The 23,406-nt window shown below is 36.9% G+C and overlaps 1 protein-coding gene across 2 annotated transcripts in view; it reads right to left on the minus strand.

Annotated features, from left to right (window-relative positions):
- Positions 1-350: 350 nt before the first annotated feature.
- Positions 351-23,406, minus strand: part of UBE3D (ubiquitin protein ligase E3D) — a 143,792-nt gene continuing 120,736 nt past the window's right edge. Inside the window, exon 10 of one of the 2 annotated variants that reach the window (XM_036219739.1) lies at positions 351-556. In XM_036219739.1, coding sequence (XP_036075632.1) covers positions 554-556 — 3 coding nt within the window. In that variant the 3' untranslated portion in view covers positions 351-553. Of the gene's footprint in view, positions 557-17,273; positions 17,720-23,406 lie in introns of those variants that run through there. The other variant, XM_036219738.1, reaches the window with a different exon arrangement.

The following is a 23,406-nucleotide window of genomic DNA, read 5'->3' on the forward strand; positions in this document are numbered from 1 at the left end:
TTGACTTTCTGCAATTCATCTCAGAAGCAACTTAGCAGGTATCAGGAGAGAATGGAGCCAACTGATGAGCCTCACTCCTTAGTGTAGAGCCAGGGAAGCTCTGCCCTTCACATAGTGAATTAAAACACAAGTTTCCTACAGAAATGCCGCTTGAGTTTACCCTGTGTTTACTCGGGGATAATTTTTTTTTCTGCCTACCTTGTAGTTCACTTGCATTAGATCCTCTTGGAGGGCTAGTTAAAATACAGATTACTGACTTTTCCCCCAGCCCCACCCTACCCAACCCAGGTCCTGATGCTGTAGCTCTAGGGAGGGGCCCATAAATTTGCATTTGTAACAAGTTACCAGTGGGCTAATGCAGAATGGTCTGGGAACTACCCTCAGAACTACTGAATTTACCTACAATCTCTAAGTTCTCTCCTGCTCTGCATATAGTTCTTGAATTGTTAAGGCACTGTTGGTTTTTACCCAGAGGCTGGCTTGAGGGAGCAGTAGGTAAGGAGATGTGTAGAGTGAAACTGGCAATGGCAAAGCTTTCATTTAGGTAGAGCCATCACTGCAAAACAGAAACACAGTTTAATCAGAGCCGTAATTGGTACATTGCATAAGCATTTTCATTTACTCTGCTGCATCTCATTTTACTCGGAAGAGTCATTTTCTGCATTTTTTTAAGGAAAATTTTTATAATTAGAGAATATAAGTGTAATCAATTTTGGCTTATGGAAAGGCTTTTCTAGAAGTCAAACTGCATACTGGTATCAACATACAAATATTCCAGAAACAAACATTATGCAATTTACAAGGTATTCATTAATATTCTAATATACTATTTCTAGGATCTCATTCGGGAATCAGCTAATACTTTCTCTGTGAAGACTCAATGTTCCTATTACTGAAATGACCCATCTTCTTCATTCTGCTCCTAACCATGTAAATAACCAAATAGCATTCATTAAGTTTGCAGATGGTATCAAGCTATGAGAGAAATTACCCCAAAGAAGAGGGAAAAAATTAAATATAGCATGACCTTGATAATTTGGAGCAAAGAAGAAAAAAAAAAAATCTAACAAACACTATTGGAGCAAGGTGTTCATTCAAACAGAAAATCCAAACTGCAAAATAAAAAGGTCAATATACATGAAAATTTTCCATTTATTTATTCATTTGTTCAGCAGTTAATTATTGAGCATCTACTATGTGCTATGCTCTGGGGATAGAGTGGTGGGCAAAATAGACCTTGTTCCTCCTTCATGGAGTTCACAGACAAGAGGGGAAAGAGGCCTTAAAGAAGTAAATAAAATAAAAACTTGATTTCCAATTATGACAAATGCTTTGAAGGAAAAGAGCAGAGTAATGTGAAACAGAACAGCTTGGTGTGGGACTATTTGGGTAGAGTGGTTAGGGAAGCTTCTTTGAAGAGGTGACACGAGTTAGAGTATAAAAGATGAGAAGCAGTCAGCTTTGGGGAGAGGCCAGTTCCAGACAGAGAATATTCTGTGGTGATTCCTTGGGCTGGAAAGGCCATAGTGTGTTCTAGGAACTCAAAGACCAGTGTCGCTTGAGCATAGCGAACAAGAGGCATTTTGTAGAGGGAGATGAAGAGGGAGAGAAGGCATCCAGCGGAGCAAGCATCAGCAGCGTAATGTTTTAAAGCAGGGAGTTAGCAAACTTCTCCTGTAAAGGGCCAAATAATAAATAGTTCAGGCTTTTGTGGGCTACAACGTCTTTGTCACAAACTCTGCAGTTGTGGCAAGAAAGCAGTCATAGACAATAGCTAAGCGAATGCATGTGTCTGTGTTCCAATAAAACTTTATTTACAAAAGCTGGCAGTAGGGAGACTTATCTTGCAGGCCAAATTCTTTCAGTTGCCAACCCCTAAAAGAATAAAAGTAGGCACTAGGAAACCAAAATAGAAGCAGGAAATTCATCTTCTCAATAAATCAGTGTTAGTCCATCACTCAATAAAATGTCTTCTTTGGGCTCCATACTTAAGTAGGTTATGAAAAAAACATACAAAGGTTCTAAAATAGTGATGATAATAGCTTTGGAGAACTCTGACCAAGTGAAAAGTTTAATGAATTGATTTATTCAACTCAAACAATAGGGAAAAGGCAATAAAATAATTTTAATGTGTTTGAAGTGTTATTTTGCTGAAAATGTGTCCAAGTGTTTTCAGTGTTCACTGAGTAGAAAAACATGAGAATGAAAAGAAAGGGAACCATGAGAAGTGAGAAACAGAACTGGAAGATTATAATGGCCTGAAAAGGTAAGCACTTATAAACAATGGTCTCCACTGGCTCTCCTCTCTGTTTCGGTGACAGAGAATTCTATCCAGCAATAAATGAATATTTTAATTAATGTATCTTAGATCTTCCATTGTTTAAAGAAATGCCATATCGTACACTTTTGTTAAGTAAATTGTTGTCCCATAGTTTATTTTCTTTTAAACACTACCTTTTTCTTTTTAAAAAGAAGCCAGCATGTACTGATCAATTATTTATGCCAGGTGTGCTAAGCACCTTGCTTGTATTGTCTCATTTTTTCCTCATATTACTCTTATAAAGTCAATAGTATCTGCATCCTCATTTTACTAAAAACTAAGTCCTTGTTATTATTGTCTCATTTCACAGAAAACTTACACTTGAAGATATTAAAGAATTTCCCCAAAACAAATAGCTAATAAATGGTAGACTTAATCTACTTTATTTTTAAAGTAAGGCAGATTAAGTGAGGAACAGCTATATTTACATTTCTTTTTTCAATAGCACTGAGTACCATAAATCATAAGATTTCCACTTTTTTCATTCAAAGCATCAGAAGTTCGAGAGAATTTACTTTTGGCGATAGTCAAACTAGCTTATCCTTATCTCTAAACTTTTTCAGAAGATCAATTTTCTCTGTCTATGTGTGCGTGAGTATTATGAAAAAAAAAGTCCAAATCTTGGAATATTCTAAGATGTGGATTTATTTTTCTAAGCCGCCTAATATATTTTGTAGTAACTAGGATTTTAAGTTTCTTTAAATATAGGAAGTATAGTTGTTTTATCATCTCCATGATTCTTGTAATATCTGAAGTATTTGTCAATCTTTTTCTGCTGTCATTTATTCTATTGGTTCTTACTCCTGTGCCTGACTTCCTGATGTGCTTCGGTATTTTTACTATAAGATGATCATTTCCTTCAGAAAATTATTTGCAAAAGTTTTGAGGACTTAGGATGAAGGTACATTTCTCCATAAAAAATTAGAATTCTGCCGAGTGCTTGGAGGCAGTACCAGTTTAAGGCCATTTTTAACAAATTCACAGTCTAAGTTTTCCAGGACTGCAAATATGAGAGTTTGGACAGCAATTGTGTGTCAAGATTAACATGCTATTACACCTCAGGGATACGTTTCCCTCCTTTCATCACTGCTTGGTGCCAAGGCAAATATCTTTGCATTCTCTTGGAGGAGGGTATGAATATTTCTGGTTTACCCTTCTACTGTGAGTTCTCGACATTACGAGCAGAAGGGTCCCCTATTAAATTTCCCATCTTTGGCTTTGTCTCATTTCCCTATAACTCTGAGGCCAGTTGGACAAGCCTACCAGGCCTTGTGATTACCCTCAAGGCAGGAGCAAGCTATAAGGATGTGCTTACTTCTCTGGGTGTCTCCTTCACTTTATTTTGACCAATAATTTTATTATTTTGTCAGTTCATTGATGCACTTAAAAAACAGAGCTTTTAAATCTTTCGTAGCATTTTAGGTTATTGTATAATAAAGAATTAACTTTACTCAAAGAAAGGTCTGGTCTTTACTCTTGCCTCCTGGGAGGTGATCTCTAAGCTCTTAGAAAGTACTACTTAGAAAGAATGTCTTGGGTCACATCAAAAGTCTAGCGATGTAATTTAGGGTGAAGGCTCTGAGTCACTCACTCAGCGTCAGCTCTAGAGGGATGAGCCACACAGGCAGTCAACAATGTTTAAGTGACTGGACCCCAGTAAAAACTCTGGCCGCCAAAGCTCCAGTGAGCTTCCTGGTCGGCAATACTCTGCATGTTGTTGCACATGGTTGCTGGAAAAAGTTAGCGGTATCTGTGACTCAACCAGGGAGAGAAATGGAAGTTGCACATATAGAACTTTCCTAGACTCTACCCTACAGGTCTACCCTTGGCAGATTTTAATCTGTATCCTTTTACTGTAATAAACCATAATTGTGAGAATAACAACTTTCAGTGAGTTCTGTAAGTATATCTAGCAAATTATCAAAACTGTGGGTATTATGGGGAGCCCCAAATTTGCAATTGGTGCCAGAAGTAAGAACGGTCTTGAAGACTTTCCTAACTCTGGAGTTGCTTTCAGTAGAAAGGTAGTCTCATTACCCAGCCAGCCATATGATTGTAAATAAAAGAGTCTGCAATAATCAAGAAATGCATTTTCCTGCCAATAGTCTATGTACACACACAACTGTTTACTTGAATTAAGTAGTATGACCAAACTAATTTTAATTAAATCAGAACAGATTTTTATGAATCGGACTTAGTCAAATAAGACTGGATGGTTTTTGAATGAAAGAAATGTATGTGAATATATGTATGTGAATATATATAAACATAACATATGTATATATAGCTACGTGTGTATGAATATACCCGACTAACAAATTAGCACTGAATTAGGAGTTCTGATTTTTTTCACTTTCTAGAAGAGTCAGCTTTGGTAAATCACTTATTTTCTTGAGTTTATTTTGCATAAACCCAGTGACTTATGTCAGGGGTTCTCATTGGGGGTGATTTTGCCTTCAGGGGCCATTTTGGAAATTGATATGGCTAATTTTGGTTGTCATGACATTTAGGTTTATTATTGGCATTTAGCGGGAGCCAGGAGTTTTACATTTTCCATAACAAACTGCCCCCAAAAGAATAGTCCACATCCCACACAATTTTTGGATGTTTTATTAGATATTTGTTTATGTGATATTTCTGTTTATAATTATCTGAACCTAGAATCAAACTCTGCTTTATATATGAAAACAATATGTTTTTGCATGATCTTAATACACATGGAATTTTTCAGATTTACAATTGCTATGTAGGTTGAGGAAAAATTACACATTATTTCACTTGCCACTGTCTCAGTAATAATCAGTATTATTGTGTTTGAGTCACTGAGATTACTCACCTACATGAGTCTACATGTACAGCTGTTACACCCATGGTACAAGCACAGATGACTTTACTAGGTCTCCCAGGATAGTCCTAGGTGGGTCATTTCCATATTGAAATACAGGTTATTATTATAAATCACTTTTTAAAAATTTCTTCTCTATTAAAGTTAGTGGATTATGACTTTTAAGATTATGTATGTAAATTATAAAACCTACGGATTTCATTTCTGTGTGGTGTCTTAGTCTGCCTATCAAATTTGCCCTATACCAGTTGTACACATACAAAAAAATAATGACTGAGAACTCTCTTTTTTACGAAAAGATATTCCACATTAGAAATATGCCAAGGTAAAGAAATCTATAAACTTTTTATTTCTTCCTTAATTTAATAAATTCATCTGGTTTGGGCTTCGTGTGGTGAAAACTTTGAGTATGTTCCTAAGCCACCCTGCCCCATGTGGCTTCATAAACACCAACTCCCTCAAAGTTGTAGTCCATTATCAAGGATGGCTCTTAAAAGAGAAAGAGACCCATCAATTTTTAAGTGTAGACTGTTCTAAGGACAAAGTGACTGTGTCTTCATTTCAGCACAATTCATTTCAGTGAATTTACTGTAAGGAGTAGACTCACACTGATGAATAAGACAGTGTTCTTTATCGTAAAGGGCTTGTAATCTAACTGGGGAGGAAGTCTTAAACCCAAAAGGCTATGAAATAATGAAGGGAAGAAAGAATCTGAAGTGTGAGGTAGGAGGAAAATACTATGGAACAACCTGTATGGGAATAACTAATATGATCTGGGAGAATGAGAAAAAGCTTTAAGAAGTTGAGTGGAGTGTTTCAGGCAAGAGACACTCCATCAACAAGGGATAAACTAGAAACTGAAAGTGGAAGGCAGGTCCCAGGAAAGTCTGGTCAGTGGCCTCAGAAAATTATCATCAGTAGGTAGTTGTGGGTGAGGTAAAGCTAGAAAGGTAGGTTGGGATTCTAGCCATGGAAAACCAGGCAGAAGAGTCTGGACAGAATTTTGTAGGTGATTCTGTAAGGAGCCATGTAGTTTTGAGGAAAGCAATATGTTTGAGCCCTGATTTCTAAAAGGTTTCTAGCTGACCACTACGGGATGCACTGGGGGCCATGAGAAGCTGGGGAGAAAGGCACTTCTATTAACAGGTATTTGTACTAGCCTAGGTGAGACTAGTGAGGCTGGGAAGCTAAGCAGCAGCAGCTGAAGTAGGGCAAGGGGCCAGAGGGAGACACTCACAGAGGAGGAGGATTGAGAGGAATGGGGAGCATCTTGACTACACGGGTTGTGGCTTAGCTGCCTGAGTGCATTGTGATGATGCTGTAACCCTGATATTACTGCCAGGGGAGGTTTGCTCAGGAAGATGATAATGAGCTTGGTTTTTAGACCAGTTGGATTTGAAGGGCAGATACTATAGTCACATGGAGATGTCCAGTAAAGTATTAGAAAAATAGGCCGAGTACTCTACAATATTCAGATTATGTCCCATCTCAACCACCCTCTCCTCCTTTGAGAAAATCTCACTTCTCTGTCACAATTGAAAGGTTACAGAAAGCACTGTGGTTAAGAGCTCATGCTCTGGACCCAACCAAGCTAGAGTCAAATGCTAACTCTGTCATGCTCTAGCTGTATGACCTTGGATAAGTCGTTGATTTTCTCTTCTATAAAATGTATCTTCCGTATAATGTTGTTTTATCAATAACTGAGTTATTGTAAGAATCTAAAAATGTTATCTGTTATTTAACCAGATAATTTCCTATTCCCCAAACAGACCCTGAACTTTCCTATTTCCCATCACTTGCTTCTAATTCTGTTTTCTGCTTAGAATGCTATCCTAAGCTCATCCCAACCCATCCACCAATGGAAGTCATTGCTATTGTTCACCGTACTCTCTACTCAAAATCTTGAGATCCTAATTACTCTTGACCCTAGGAGCCAGGGTTAGAGTTTGCGGTTATCCACAATATTGGAAGAGTTTTTACCCTCACTGTGATGATTAAGCAACGTCTTGGCTGGCTCAGAAGGGGTAATCCAAACTTTATCCTATTACAGAAAATACTCTGATCCTGTGAGGCTTTGCTAATATGTTTTAATAGAGGGATCATGCTGCATAGCACTTTGCTAAAATATAGGCTTCATTGGGTATAAAAAAGAACAAAAACAAAAGCTTGGGAAGCCCACACAAATTCGGTAATGTCTAATGTTTGCTTTTTTCCCTTTTTGTGAATAGTTGAGAACTTTTTCCTTGGCACTTCTAATTTGGATTCCTCTTTGGCAACCTTTTCCCAGGTAAAAAGTGCTACCAGCCAGTTCTTTCCTGCTACTTTCCACTCACGCTTTGTTTTGGCAAATGTAACTTGCCTGGGAGCTGCAGAAATGCTACTCTGCACAGCCTTGGTGCCAAATTGGAAGAGACATTGTTTTCTGTGAAATTAAGATAAGAGTTCAGAAGGGCCAATCTGCTTCAAAATATGGTTTTAACAATTTTTTAAGTTAACCGAAACTGTAGCTCAATGTCATTCGATGGGCTTCTACTTATTACAGTATCTTTCTTTTGTTTTAGAATAGTTCCTATAGAAATATAATGAAAGTAACCTTTAGTTTTTTTTTTCCAGCTGCAAAGAGAGGACTATAAATTATTCCTACCCTAGTTTCATTTCAGCACATACAAAGCCAGTGCTTGCTCTGCCCCAATAAATCAAAGCTTCAAAAAGGGCAAGGCGGCTAATCAGAGAACACAGCTTCCACTAACTAGACAATGAAATCCTGTGTCTGTCATCTTTGGAATTAATAAGAGATAAAGTGCCATTTTACACAAAGTTTCCAAACCAGGGCAGGAAAAGAGTCTGGACATAGAATAGATTCATAAATCTGATCATCTAAGAACATCAAGATTTAATTTCATCTGCATTTTATAGCCATGGCTAAATGTCTCCAATGCATTTCCAATAGGACCAAAGACTTAGTCATTTTACTCTTGAAAAGTATATTTTCAAAAAGAAAAAATATTTTTGAGCCAAGGCTGATAAGAAACATAGTTCTGAAAGGAAGTGAAATTGGAAATAAACTTGAAGGATGTAGAATCTTTTAGTAGTCAGAGAGATGCACAAACATTTTATAAAAATAGATTGACTCAAATTGATCATGCCCTATTGAACCAACTTTTCTAGTTTTCCGATATTAATGTCCCCAACAAAGTAATTAATGAAGCCAACATTTATTGAATGCACACTCTGTATCAAGTATCATGCTCAGCACAGAATTGAGAAGATGAATAAAAGATTGGATGTGCCCTTAAGGGGCTCTCACCCTTCAAAAAGTTCAGAGGTTGCTTAATTTTATTATACAAAATAAAATACAAGAATCAGTATAAATTGATCCTGAAGTTCATTTGGAAAATCCACATAGAAGTTTTGCTTCACATTAATTTTCTCTATAAAATAAAATCAAATGACCTAAAATATAAAGAAGACAGCTTTTCTAGGACAGAATGTAGTTGTAAAAATCCATTGAGTGCAATAAAGTAAAACCATAACCATAGCCACACTTAGTAGTTCTATATAACCACTTGAAAACTAAAAAAGAAAGAAAAAAAAATTGTTAATGCTTATGTTACAGACCTTCTGTAAAGGTAGAATAGTCAAAAATGTAAATGTATTTGGAGTCCTAGTTTTTACCCAAACAGTGCTAACATCTGGGATTTCTGGCTTAAATCTATTTATATGAGGGAGACTTCCTAGGAGAAACTTATTTCGAAAAAGAGAGAATTCTACACACGGACTTGGTTTAAAAATGGCATTTTAGTATACTGTACTCAAGATTTGTCTATAAGTGCAGCCACTGGGTTGAAATGAGGATTTCAAATTTTAAAAATTGATAAAGCAATTCTTACTAAAAAAAAAAAACATAATAATAGATACTGGCGTACAAGCAAACACTGCTTTGGGGTCTCTGTCATTCTCCTCACTTTTGCACCTTACACAAAACAGCAAAACTTGGCATATCCAAGTTTCTGAGACTATTGCACACTTTTGCTCCGCTGACATCCAGGAAAGAGGGGCACCATACTTCACACAGAACAGCTCCTCTGTGGACACTTCAGCAGTGGAGCTCACCAACACCAAATGATGTTAGATCAAAAAAAAAAAAAAAATAGAAAATGACAGATGCCATGGGGCGGATGATAGATGATCAATGATACACATGAACACCCCTTAGGGCACTCTAGATGTAATTGGTATTTTGTAGGGAGTTGCAATAGTAGGTGAGGATAAGAACCAGAGAAATATGTTTTACTCCTGCTCATCTGACCCCATGTGTTTATTTCCCTATGCTGGAATGGATTACCTAGACTACATAAACATAGGTAACTCAAACATTAGGTGCTAATTCATTTCAAGCATACACTGAATTATTCTCCATGAAGAAAAGGGATCACTTATCTGAAATTTAGTAACACACTCAACAACTTCTTTCCCATTTGTGCTATTTCTTATTGACTACTCATATTTTACATTGCTGTGACCCCACAGCTTAATTCTGAATGCAAGTGAGGAGGAGAAATACACAAGAGAATTAAAAATATAAGGGAATAGGGTTTGTTCACCATGAAGACTCTGTCTTGTTCTCCTGAGAACCACTGATGGTGAACAAAAAGGATTCTTGGTTCTTTTGGAAATTGTGTAAAATCTAAATTGAATTTTAGTCCAGAGGGCAACTGTGTAGAATGCCTGGTCAGAAACTTCTGGGCTGGATTTCTTTCTTCATTTGAAGACTTTCGCAAAAGTTTTTCTGCTCTCAAGAGAGGACTCTGAAAAAGAACTCATTTTAAAAGGTCTACGTAAAGATGCTTAGAATGGGTTATCCTGCCCCATGGTAGATCAAAGCTGACTGCAAATGGAAAAGTATGTATCCTATTGTACTTTTAATGGCCTTCACAAATAATTAATAGCAGAATAGGAAAAAAATCACTGACAAAATTATTCGGTGATGACATTCTTTGACAGTTTTTTGGAATTGGAAAGTCTCTTCCTGTTTTGCAACAATAGGTCTTCCTTTCTTCCCCTCAATCTAACTTATGCTCTGCCAACAGATTAATTTTTCTAATGAGTCACTTTCATCATGTCATTCTCCTGCTTATAAGCTCAAAAAATTTCATGGGCAATGGGAAGAGGAATGGCAGGGAGCAGCAAATTCATAGAATAGCTATAGCTAAAATGCATGGCACATGGCATGCCAGGTGCTGTTCTGAGTATGTGTTAACCCATGTAATATGCAAACCCCCTATGAGATAGATGCCAATTTTTTTTTTTTTTTTTACCCCAGTTTAAATATGAGACCAAGAAACTGGCTCGAGTACACACAGGTGACATTTCAACCCAGGCAGTCTGACTCTCAGGTCCTCTCAGTCTTAACTACTGCATCCGAATCCTAGAGCTTGAGAGGACTTTAGGGACACAAAAGAAAAATGTGCTTTCTGTTCATGTTGTGCTTGACCACAGAAAAGTCAAAAGAAAGAACAAGGTTCTTTGGTTTCTTGTAACTTCCATAATCTAAGGAGAACTCTTTCCTGTTTTATTCTCTCTCTTGTCTCAATTCCTCCAATCTAGCAAAATATTCTTCCTATTTAAAAATTGTTTTTAAGTGTCTCTGTCTTCCTGTCTTTCCAAAGCATAACTGTTGCTTAAGGCCCACATAAAATTCTGCCTTGTCCTATAAGAAGGACAACGTCTTTGACTACATTCATCGGAAGGGAACTCTTTGGATTTTTATAACTGTTGGGGGTCCATGTCAGTGGTTTAGTATCATCACTCACTGCTTTGTAGTTTCTCTTCTTATGTGTTTTTTTTTTTCTCTCATTTCCATTCCAAATTTTAACTCCATCAAAAACAAGGTTAAATGAAAGTATACATCTCAGAAACACTTTATTGACTGTGTAAAGAATACAATCATCAAATGCTCCACAGACAACAGACTTTATTTAGAGGACATCTTTGGCTCAATAGAATAAAGCAGAGAAACAAATAAACAAATATTGAAACATACTCTTCTAAAATTGCCTTGACCAATTATCACGGGTTAGAAAGATACACAGGAAATGTATTACACTGATGAAGTTTTCTGTTTCCTCTTGCAATTTCTAACACATACATTTCCAATTTACTGGAGGTTTCTTATATTTTTTAAGAATGTAGACTTCAACTTATTTTTCTCTTAATATCAACAATAAAACAATATCTTCTGCTTGTGCTTGATGAGGAAGAAACTTGGCCAATGTTTACCTTCTTGATATCATCACTTCTCAGATTTTGGTGAATTAAAATGCGGAATTTTATTTCAATTCCTTTGTTACCTTATGTACTTTATTTCAATAATTCTTTTTTAACAGTTACATTAAACTTTATATTAACAGGAACAAGTGAGAGAATTAATCGTATTCTTTGAGTTTGTATTACTCAGAATATGGCGGTGAGGGGGGAGTTGTAACTGAGAATTTTTTCAGAAAGTATAAGTGTATGGTATACTTTCTGAATCTAATATATACTTTGGAGCATTAAAGTAATGATGATTAATCTTGATAGTCACCCTCCTATAAAGAGAGAGTTTCAAGGGAAGTGGCCACACAAATTATCAACCTTTAAGTCTAGATACTGAAAGCACAGGATTAACCAAGGTTGGCATTTCTGACGCATTTTTCTAGAAATGGTATTACAAAGGAAGGGATTGGGGTGGGGGAGAGGAATGTCAGGGAAGGTACACGTCAGAGAGATGTTTCCTGTTCCCAAGCACTGGCTTCCTAAGAATCAGTGAAGAAATAGAAATTCCATTTTTTTTTTTTTTGTGGGCACTTACAAAGTGCTTTGTTTCTGCAATTCTTTTCCCGGCTTAAGTCTGCAGAAAGCTTGCTATGGCCTCCTTGGGCCTGAAAGGGTTCTGGACAAAGGGTAACAAGTCTTATTTTTCTTGAGTTTAGAGAAGATTCAGCCAGAAACTCCCAATAGGCTTCCAAACAGGTGATCTACAGCTGTGATGGTTTTAAATTACCTATTTATGGTGTTCCTACTTTGGGTCTTTTTGTAGATATATTGAAATTTGCAACAAATATACTAATAGAGTGTGTATAAGCAAATATAGCAGTAAAAACCCTCAGTTTTTCCCTCCAAAACAAGTAATATGAGGAAAAAGTGGAGCGTAGGGGAGAAAGATAAATAATGAAAACGCAATTGTCTCGTCAGTGTCCCCATTCCGACCAGAAAGTCTGTGGCAGGTTACAGGTGGGTCTACAAAGAGGCAGAACTAGGACACAAATCCTGCACTCGCTTGTTGCACCTTATACCCAAAGGGCCCTAGAATAAATGGGGGGACCTGAAAATAGACTTCTTAATTCTAAACAAGATTAAAAACAAATTTGTTTAGTCTATTCCTGAAAACAAAATGGAGCCATATTTTTAAAAGAATAGTAGTATAGTTTGCATGCTTTTAAGTATGTCTTCAGCAAGTATTTCTCTGTCATTTTTAAAACTAGAGAACTTACCTCGTAAAAGAACTTATTTCCAAGTGAATCTCTCCCACTTTTTTCCCCAGATTAAGGAATGATGGTGAGTTCTGGTTCAGTAGATGAAAGCTTGAAGTATCTCTCAAGAGGTAAACAGAAATTATTATATTAAGTCACATTGAATGCTCTTGAGTATTTAAGATTATTTAAGAATAATCTTAGATAAGCAATTAGTAGGAACCACCCCTCTGATGTGTAAAATAAATGTTGCTGCTTTTCTAACTACAGACTAAGATGTACCAGGCATGTCTACATTCCTGAATTACAATGAAAAGTGGGTCTCAATTAATCTCTGTTATATTCTGAGACAAAAACAAATGTCCAGGAACAACAACTAGGCTGGCTTTATTTATCTTGTAAGCCATTTAATCTTGTCAGCACTTTTTACTACAGGTGCTTCTGATGCGGCTTAATTAGCAAAGTGGTTAGTGAAAGGCCAATTACATCTGAGTGCCTGGTTCTAATAGAATTTTCTGTAGTCGGTTGAATCAAGCTTTGCCAATGTTAGTATATCCTCGTTTAGTCAAGCTACTTTTGATAAAATGCTGTAAGCTGTGGTTTCTACTCAATGTGTTGACATTTAATAACGTATCTCCACAGTCACTCTTGATGGAATTGAAATATTGTGTTTCTATATGGTATCAAAAGTATACATATACTTTAAGCTCAGCTTAGACATCACTGTCTGAAATAGCATGCCTCCCTTTACCCAGCTTTTTCTTATTGTACTTATTATTTTCAGAAAATATTTTGATATAATATAGTATTTTATAATAAAATATAGTATTTCTTTTATTTTTTTTTGTCTGACCTTGTTCCCCCATGAGACTGTTACCTCCGTGAGGGTAGGTACTTTGTTTTACTGATTCTATCTGCAGTACCCGTTACTATGCTCGACATATAGTAGGTGTTCAATAAATACACATTAAATGAACAAACTTAAGAAATTGGTTCGACAAAATGGATGGTCAACAGAAATTTTCAATAGGGCGCAGAGAGAGAGGGAAGGAAGTGGGGAAGTGGTTGAGGGGGGAGAGAGAGAGAGAGAGAGAGAGAGAGAGAATTTTCTCTTTATTTAGACAAAGAGAAGAAAGATAGAAAGGCTACCATTTCCCTTCTTTTCCCACTCCCTGTAGCCATAAAGTATATCCTCACAAGTTTAGATATGTTACACTCATGTAACCTCACTACCCAGTGACCAGATGTTAACAGCTGACTTTGGGCATTGGCTCATCTGGGTGGCCCTCCCTTCCCATTCCTGAGAGAACCAATGGAGGCCTCTTGAGCTTGGGAACTTCACCAGGACAAGATTGTAAATTGCATGCCAGATACAACTTCACCCACCGTAGCTTCATTCTGTAGTCATGTGTGTGACCTCCCCTAACTTCTGCCCCTCCCTCATAGCTTCTCACAGCCACTCCATCTGCATGACCCCCACCTGTGCCATCAGAACAGCGGTAGGCTTAGCTCTCATTGGCTTCATTCTTCCTAAGGCCCCAGACAGAGCTGAAGGGGTCTAACCGCGTTTTACTCAACTTGATTTTACTTAGAGAGACAAGACTAGTAAATAGAATATTCTAGCTGGGTCAAGTGGTAGAGTTATCTTTCAAACCATGAGCACCTTCAACACCTAAGCTAGTATGGGAATGAGTTCTTTCTTTTCCAGAGAGAGATAAACTATCTCAGCAGGAAATTCTATTTTATATACAGGCTGAACTCTGCTTCATTGTATTTCAGTCTTCAACATTAGAGTAATACAAACTGAACTCTTAAGAAATATTCACACACAAAGGTATTCATCAGCATTCATTTGTGAAAATAATACCATATTAAGGCTTGGCCACATCCCAGAAAAAGTCTCAGATCTTGTAATGGCTGTATCACTGGAAATACACAGCTATAGGCAGTTGTAGGGAAGGAAAACTCTTCCTTCCTCCCCTACTAGGTCTTTGGCTGGCTTAATAATTAAAACAACATAAGACATTAATGAGAGAAAAAAATAATTTTTTCAATGTATGGGAGCTCATAGAAATATGAGACTCAAAGAAGTGACCAAAGCAGGTAACTTTTATACCTTTTAGACAAAGAAACAATGTATTTGTGAAGAAGTGACAAGACAAAGGAGTTGGGCTTAGGGTGGTAAATTAGAAAAGAAGTAATAAGATTTGTTTATGTAGGCTCTTCAGCCCAGAATGCATTATTGCTGGTGATAAGGATGTCTCTACTTCCTTAGGTAAGGTACAGAGAGAGTACCTTTCACAGGGGAGATTTATTTCAGGGAGAGAAAGGAGAGTCAGAGTATCCATCTTGCACTGGCTATTTCTTAAATAATTTTAATTTAAAATAATCAATATGACAAAATGGCATTTTTGGGGGCAGCCTTCTCTGAACCCATCGGTCACCAAATCTTGTTTCTCAGACACATCCACTACAGCAGTGTTCTCAACTGGGGTCGATTTTGCAATTAGGAAAATTTCTGCAGACATTATTGGTTGTTACAACTTGGGGGGTTGCTACTGGCATTTGGTGGGTTGCTGCTAAACATCCTCTAATGCACCGAAGGGGACCAGAATGTCCCCCCAAAATATGCTACTTTGGTATAAGAATTATTTTAAGCTAAAGACAATTGAGAACCAGTAGAGTCAGGAAAAATTTTTTATCTCCCCTTAACAGCCTAAAAATAAAGTATAAATTTCCGCTTTTATAAAGGAAATTTCCATTTGTAAAGATTTCTCTGTACCAGGGAGAGCTATTCCTAGAGACAATTCTTGTCATCTGGAGACACTGTTATCTGCATAACAAGACAACCCTCATTAACCACACATTTCCTCCCCTTACTCTCTTATAACTTGTCTCTCCCAGCCCAGTAGCCCAAACCTTTTCCCGTTGCTTAGCTTAAGATAATATATAAACCTCAATCATCTGACCATTTCCTAGTCTCATTTCTTTTTGAAACTCCTGTGTGGATATATGTAATTTAACTTTTTTTTTTCCTGTTACTGTCTTTTATCAGTTTGATTTGCAAGCCACAGCCTTTGAACCTAGGAGAGTGTAGGGTAAAAGATCTTTTTCTTCCAACAGCACAAGACAGTCTCTCACAATAAAGAATTATTGGCCCAAAATGTAAATAGAGCTGAGGCTGAGAAACCCTGCTCTATACCTACAGAAATCTAAAGCATGAAAAGTCAGCATGGCGTTTTGGAATTTAGTAGCTTAAGTGTAGCCAAATTCTCCTTTATGGTTGTAAGTCTTGGACATAATATTAAGAACTTCAATGTTTCAAACTGTGGTTAATAAAATGACTGCAGGATTAAACAGATGGGTTTTACTCCTATGTCGGTTCGCCAGTTGCAGAAATGAGTGCTACACCACTACCTCGCTGGTAGTGTTACCATTGGGGGCGATTTGAACTTCGGTGTCACCTCAATGGCAGGGGTGTCATTAGCATTTTCCTCTGTTCGTCCTCAATGACGCAGGTCGGCGAGATTCAGAAAAGATTTATTAAAAGCATATTTTAGAAATACAAACCACACTCCAAGGAGGAACATGGTTTTAGTGAAGAAAGCTGTAACCCCTCAGAAGTGGAAATGTCACGATGGGTGGTTCCAAAGTCATTCTTAGGTGAATGACACGTGAGGTCATTTTGATTTACTTGGCTGCTGTGTAACACTTTGCCAATGCACATGCACTTACCCAGAATTCAGTACGTTATAATTAGATTCATGAACGTCCAGGAACAAACATAGTATTATAATGACAGTATAATGAGGCTTAGATTGTGGGCAGATTAGGGTAGTCCCTTCTACACAGGTGTCAGTGGCTGGATTAAACCAGCTAAGATTATGGCCCTCCTGTCCTTTGTCTCTGGAGATGCAGGAGGGATTATCTAACTGCCAATAGGGTGGTCTTTGGGTGGTCTCTAGGCAGGGCCTCTATTCTTTTGTTCCCCTGTTGCTCATGCCTGACTAGCCACTTAACAGTAGGACGTGTGTTTTGGTTACAGTATAAGAAAGAAACCATGAAATGTTCACCAAATCACAATGCCGGTGACACCTGTGTTAAGTTGGAAATTAGGGGACAGGAAATTAGGGTTTTTTTTTTTTTTAATACAGAGGTACTGGTGCTATGTAGGCTAGGACTAACACTATTAGGCTTGATTCACAGCAAATATAGCTGCAAACCCAGAGACCTTCCTTCTGAATGCAGAGTGGGAAGGGAGGACCTGCCTGGCTCCAGTCCCAGCTTTGCTCCCACTGTGTGATTACAGGCATCTCAAACTTTCTCTGTAAAATCAGGAGCTGGTCTGTGCTCTGTAGGGTTCCCTCTAGCTCCATCATTTTCATTCAATGGTTTCCTTATCACCAGTTTTGGCACATAAGGATTATGACAACTCTGTAACGAGAAGCCATTGAGGTATATTGATTGATTTACAATAGTATTTGGTAAAGAAATAAAAAACAAAAGGAACACACACAGGTCATTCAACAAACATCTGCTCTGAATAAGGTATACAAAATTCTATCTTTTCTTTTAAAAAATTTGTTTTAAACAAAACTGAGAAGTTCTTGGAGAGTTTATTTCCTAGGATGTACAGCAGTTAACATTCAATTCCACCAACGGAAGTCCCTCATTGCATTCCACACAGGACAGATGGGTCTCCACTAGCTAATATCCTTCCAGGTGGTGCTGACATAGCACATATTTAAATATTCCTCTCTGTGACATAGCACATAATTAAATATTCCTCTTCTATACTTATTTCAAGTTGCTACTGTGACTTTCTTCACAGCCTTGGTTTTTCAAAGTTTTAAAGTTAACTCTTCTCCTAGAGAATATATGTAAGCAAGTAAACTCAAAACTTCAATTCAGTGCTCTCATTCTGTAGCTCTGGTTTTAGACTCTGTAATCACTGCCCACTGGGCCAACTGCCAGTCTCCGGTAAGCACCATGCTGTGGAGAGGAATGCTTCGGCTCCCACAGTTACATCTTCAAAAAGGCCACCTGGAAAAGGAAGAACCCACAATGCTTTACTTATATAACACGATGAAATGGCTGAATGCACATCAAATCAGAATCAGGTAAGTCTGGTCAATAAGAATGCACACCGATCCAAAAAAAAATATGACTCTTAGTCCAGCCAGACATTGCCATTTTACAGCAGGAGCCAATCAGTCCTTTTAAAAGAAAACATAGAGCATAATTAAAATGATTCACATGCACTTTGAAAAAAAAATAAAAGTTTTAATTGGCACTAAAATTGTATTGCTGTGAAGTAATCTAGTTCTCTTTCCCAATGGCTCAAACAGCCATTTGGGCCTTCTATAAGCAGAATTCTGTGTCCTGAACATTCCTGGGCAATTCCAGCTCCTCTCCACTATTGGTAATTATAGCAGCTTCTCTTCAGGTCATGCCAATGCTTTTGATCACACTCACTTATGTTTATTGTGCTTGTCAGCAGCAATTAATCTTAAAACTCAGTGTTTTAAAAAATTTTAATTCATACAAGTCTTGGTTCAAAGCAAGATGATTTAATAAGGCCCAGAATAAATTCATCTAATTTCCTAATAGTCTTAAACAACAGAGAATCAAACATAATAAAATCAGTCATAAATGTTTAGAAAGTTTTAGTTCAGAGGTGGTAGAAAATTGAGGACTGCACTAATATCAGGAAGACAGCGGGATGCAGGTTAGAGATAAAAATGGGGATGTGTGGGAGGGTTGAGAAGGTCATTCTAGGCCTTTTGAGGGGGAAAGAGTGAGCAATGGAAGTAAACGCATTCTACTCTTGGACAGTTGGTCCGTAAGTTCCCAAATGCAGCCAAAGGAGGCATGTACTTAACAAACTCTGTTGAGGAGGAATAAAGAGTCATGCAGGGCAGAAAGCATCTGCTTTATTTTGAGTAATTCAAAAGGATGTTACTCTACATACAGTGCTGGTTAAAAAAGGCACCTGCTGAGTTTCCATATCAATTTCCTGCTGAGTTTCTACATCAAGTTCAGCAATGAGAACATCAAAGTTGAAGGAACTGGCAAAAAAGAAGGGTTAAGATTTCTGAACAAATGTAAACATGGATGATTAGTACAAACCTCAAGGGCTTAGTGTGAAGATTAAATGAGATAATGGTTATGCAAATAGACATACCTCTCCTTGGCCTCTCACATAACAGATATCAGAAACCCATAAACATTTCAGATGAGATGGGACTGTTGAAGAGAGACCAGCTGGACCATTAGAAAATGATCATACAATTACAGGGGAAAGGATTTTAGGGGTTGTTGAGTCTGACATCTGGCTCACTGTTGATGGTGTTCCCTGTCAGGTGATAGCTTCTGTTTACAGGGACCTTACAAAGAAGGCAATGTCACTGCTAATATTCAGAAACAGACAATAGATGAAAACTCCAGTTATCTCTTTTTTAATTCTGAAAATGGCTAGGTAATAAAATATTCCAACCAGGAACTACTCAGAATCACAATGACACTGATAAATGTCACCATAAAAATGGTTAAGAACTTTAGCTCTGGAATCATATAGATCAAAGGTTCTCGACTTGGGGTGATTCTGCCTGCCAGGTGACATTTGGCGAGGTCTGGAAATATTTTTGGTTGTCACAACTTGGGGGGTGCTATTGGTACCTACATAGTAGAGGCTAGAGATGCTGCTAAACATCCAGTAATGCACAGGACAGCTCCCCTTCTACCCCGAAGGAATGATCAGCCCCTAAACATCAATAGTGCCAATGTTAAAAGACGTTGAAATTTAGACATGGATTTTAGAATGAGATCTCTTACTTACTAGCTGTGTGCCCTTCAACAACAAGCTTGGTAGCCTCTCTCAGCCTTTCCTCATTTGCAAAACGTAAAATATAAATGGACCTACCTGAAACTTGTAAAACACTTTATAGTATATTAAGCCTATTTTGACTTCTTTCATCCTCAGCACAGCCCATGATTCAGATAAAACAGGCATTTGAAATTTTGTTTTACAAATGAAGAAACAGAAGCTCAGAAAAATTAAGTGACTCGCTCAGGATACAAAAACTATGAAGTGTCAATGATGGGCTTAGAGAGAAACTGATTCCTAATTCATGCTTTTCCCACTATAACTTTATAGATGAATGAAATAAAGTTGCAGAGGTTTAGGGACTGTTAATCTTCATTATCACTTCAAGTATCAAAGATTTATTTTCTTTTGCATGCCTATGAGTATAGACTCAAGATGGAGAACAAATAAGAGGCTGAGTTGATTAAGTAATGCAATGGAGCCCCCTCAAAAAAGAAAGCTTTAAAATTTGACCTAATATTTCTTTTTTCGTCTCAAGTTTTTCTAGTTCCACCTGCCAAGTTCATTATGTAATTTTTGCAGGACTTAATAACAAGAATCTTCAATCATCCTTGGGAATAGATAATGTAAAAGGCATTTTAGCTTCTTTTTATTTAAAACACTGCAAGTTAACATTTCAAATGCCGATTTTTTGTTCCCTAGCTTTTACCCATGACAGGAAAAATTGCTTTCCCTAACTGCCATTTATTTTGAGAGAGGATAATTTTATTTTGTTCCACTACACTTAGAAATATCTCTGTATTTCATCTGTTTAGTTTTATTCCCAAAAGTAAAAGTTTTAAAGCTTTTCAGCTACAGCTTCAGGCTTCATTGTTACATTACTGGAATATATAGTTAGAAAAGTATAAATAATTATTAAAAACTAGAGAAGACAGGACTCTTTTATGTTGGCTTTTAGGTTGGACCCTCTGTTTTCTGTGCACCTGAATTTGGACACTTGGGAGTGGAAAAGGGGAGAATGAGTGAAGATATCTAAAAATAATGTCTCTGTTTTGAGTAACCATCTAAAAACAATCTTCTTCAACCACAACAAACAGGGCCAGGCCGATGTAATACTGGACCGAATGTTAAGTTCATAATGCTTCAATACATCTGCATAATGGTAAACACTTTTTAATATTGTTTTATGTTAGTTAACACATTTATATTATTAAATTCTAGTCCTTAACCCAGATTTGGAATTTCAATCAATAAAAGGATATGCTGTCAAGGCAAGCTGCACAAGACAAAATTAGCATATTAAAAAAAGCTATGTAACTGCTTTAGGGTATGCTAAGCAAGACAGATAAAACTGTAAAATACTGGAAAATGTGAGTTTCATAATAATTGCAAACTTTAAAAAAATTCTTTATAGTAAGTTGTATAGCTATACACAAATGTTCCTTTTGAAGGGTATTGTAGACTTAAAAAAAATTAATAAAACTATGCCTTAAATATGCATTTTTGTTTAGGTATGGCTCATGTTCAAAGTTACGTTCTGAAATAGGATGCTGTTAAGGCATGGAAAATAGGCTATACCTTATGACATAAACTCCAGTTTCTAGGACCAAATTTCATGTACAAAATAAAATAGATAATATATATATAAACATAAAAATAACATGAAAATAAACATAAAGATAAAAAATGAAAATATGATAAATATAAAAAGGAAATGACTTTTTTAAGCATTTATTAAACGTATTTGACATCCTAAACAACACTGAGATTAAGCAATTTTTACCAATTCCTTAATTCCGCATTGATCAGGCCCATGTTGATGATACCTGGATTTGACGTCTGAGTTGGATAAATAGTATAAGATATTCCTCTCTCTAAGTCGACAAGCTGGCTTCAGTCACTCAATTCATTCAATTGTTAAGTACCTTCTATATGCTAGTGGCTGTCCAGTCACTGAGAATACTTTCATGGTGCTAACTAACACACAAGTGAGGACACAGTCAAGTAATGAGATGATTCTAATAATATGTCATAAGTTTAAGATGATGTCTTATACCTGCTGGGAGAAAAAAAAGACTATTCTTGAGTTATGAAAGAAAATGAGATTTCTGAGGCAGTGCCCTGTGAAAGGTAATTATTGCTATAATGAATATTATGTTGGCAAGGAGTGGCAATAAAACCTGATGTCACAGAGTGGTATACCAACTCTCCCCCTTGACTCCCCCACACACTGAAAGATACTGGCTTGCTAAATGAATTAGTAGCAAACGGGAAGGATGGAACAAAAGATGTGAGAACATACAGTGAGGAAGAAGGTTCTAGCCCTCTAAAACGACAACAGTTATGTGTATGCTTAACTGTGAGCACAAACACTATACTAAGGGACTAGTAGTGTAGCCTTCCAACTCCAGAGTATCTGCACAAATTCTCTAAGAGCTTTTAGAAAGTAGAGGGAAAAGATGGCTGACTGTAAATTAATTTAAACCTTTATCTTGTATTTTCTTTAAGCCATGTATGTACAGTGATAATTTAAATATAAATAAAAAGCTTATTGATTTTCATTTACCTGGGAACCAGTTAAACTAAGCATAGCTAAGTTTTCTAGTGGACGTCTAGGTTAAAAGCCAGCAGTATGTGAAGTACCAGAAGAGATGTGTGTGTGGGAGAAAGAGAAGAGGACTGATGCTTCTTCGTCTCTAGATGGGGCTGAAAACACGGACAAATGCAACAGTTACTGGGTCTTGATCCAATTCTTCAACAAAGCAAGTAAGTTCTAAACATAAGCTTCATATCACTTCTTTTAGAATAAATGAATTATGGAAAGTAATTTTGGCATTGGATGGTGCTGTTGTAACACTGTAGTGAACAAGCAGTTCTGATGCAATCAATGGAAGTACCAGTTATAGAAAGCAAATCCAGTATGTTTGCTAATGATCACAAGCCCATGGAGCAAATGTTTATATGACAATAGTCTTTAGGTGTTACATAAAAAATATACTGCTTCTAGCACAAAACATATTTGTTAAAGGAAATTAGTTTATGATACCCATATGAGTGGGAGTTAAAATGCATACTATAAAACAATGCTACAACAATACACTATCACTCATAAATCAAAATGTCCTTTTAATTTCTAATTTCTATGGAATATCTGCAAGAGAGAACTCGGCAGAAGGGAACTCTGGGCGAAAGTGGTATTTTGAAAATCACAAGTTTATTCAGAAATAGTTACTAGAGTTCAGAAATGAAGAAGCACTTTCTACAGTATCGATTAATAAAAATATTTAGTAGCAAGACCATTTTAATAATACTATTTCAAGGAAGCTATGTTCACTCTTATCTATCTTTCTTAAGGTTGAAACGCATGGATGTTGAAGAAGACAATACATTTAGAATATCAGTGCAATTAAACATTCCAGGAGTGGGCATGAACCCACATGGGGAACAAATAGCTTTCCATAGCAGAGGAATGGTTTCTGTCATCTAAACAAATTATTTTAGTGATATTTTTAAAATTCCTATTTTAGTTGTAAATAGTAATATCTCTTCTAACAGAGACATAACCAAGGAAGAAACTTGCTTCATCCAGATAAAAGACTTTCTGTCTCACTGTCAAGGATGGAGAAGGGACGAACTTGTGAAGTTACGGCTGTGGATCCTACTTAGTTAACAGTAGGAAAGTGTCATGAAAACATTACATGAGTAGCAGTGAGATGCTGTGATAAATCCTGGGGCCAAGAATATTCAGTCCATGAGTGTAGAACTCTGTCAAGTAAGAAGATTAGAAAAGGTGATCAACCATACTTTTTAGGGAAAGGACTAAGGAGGGTTATAAATACCTCTGTAAAAGGTCCTGGACAATTTTATCTCATATCTGAACAGCCTTACTTCTGTTGCTTGGTAT

Source organism: Rousettus aegyptiacus, unplaced genomic scaffold (assembly GCF_014176215.1).
Source record: "Rousettus aegyptiacus isolate mRouAeg1 unplaced genomic scaffold, mRouAeg1.p scaffold_m13_p_1, whole genome shotgun sequence".
NCBI classification, from domain to species: domain Eukaryota; kingdom Metazoa; phylum Chordata; class Mammalia; order Chiroptera; family Pteropodidae; genus Rousettus; species Rousettus aegyptiacus.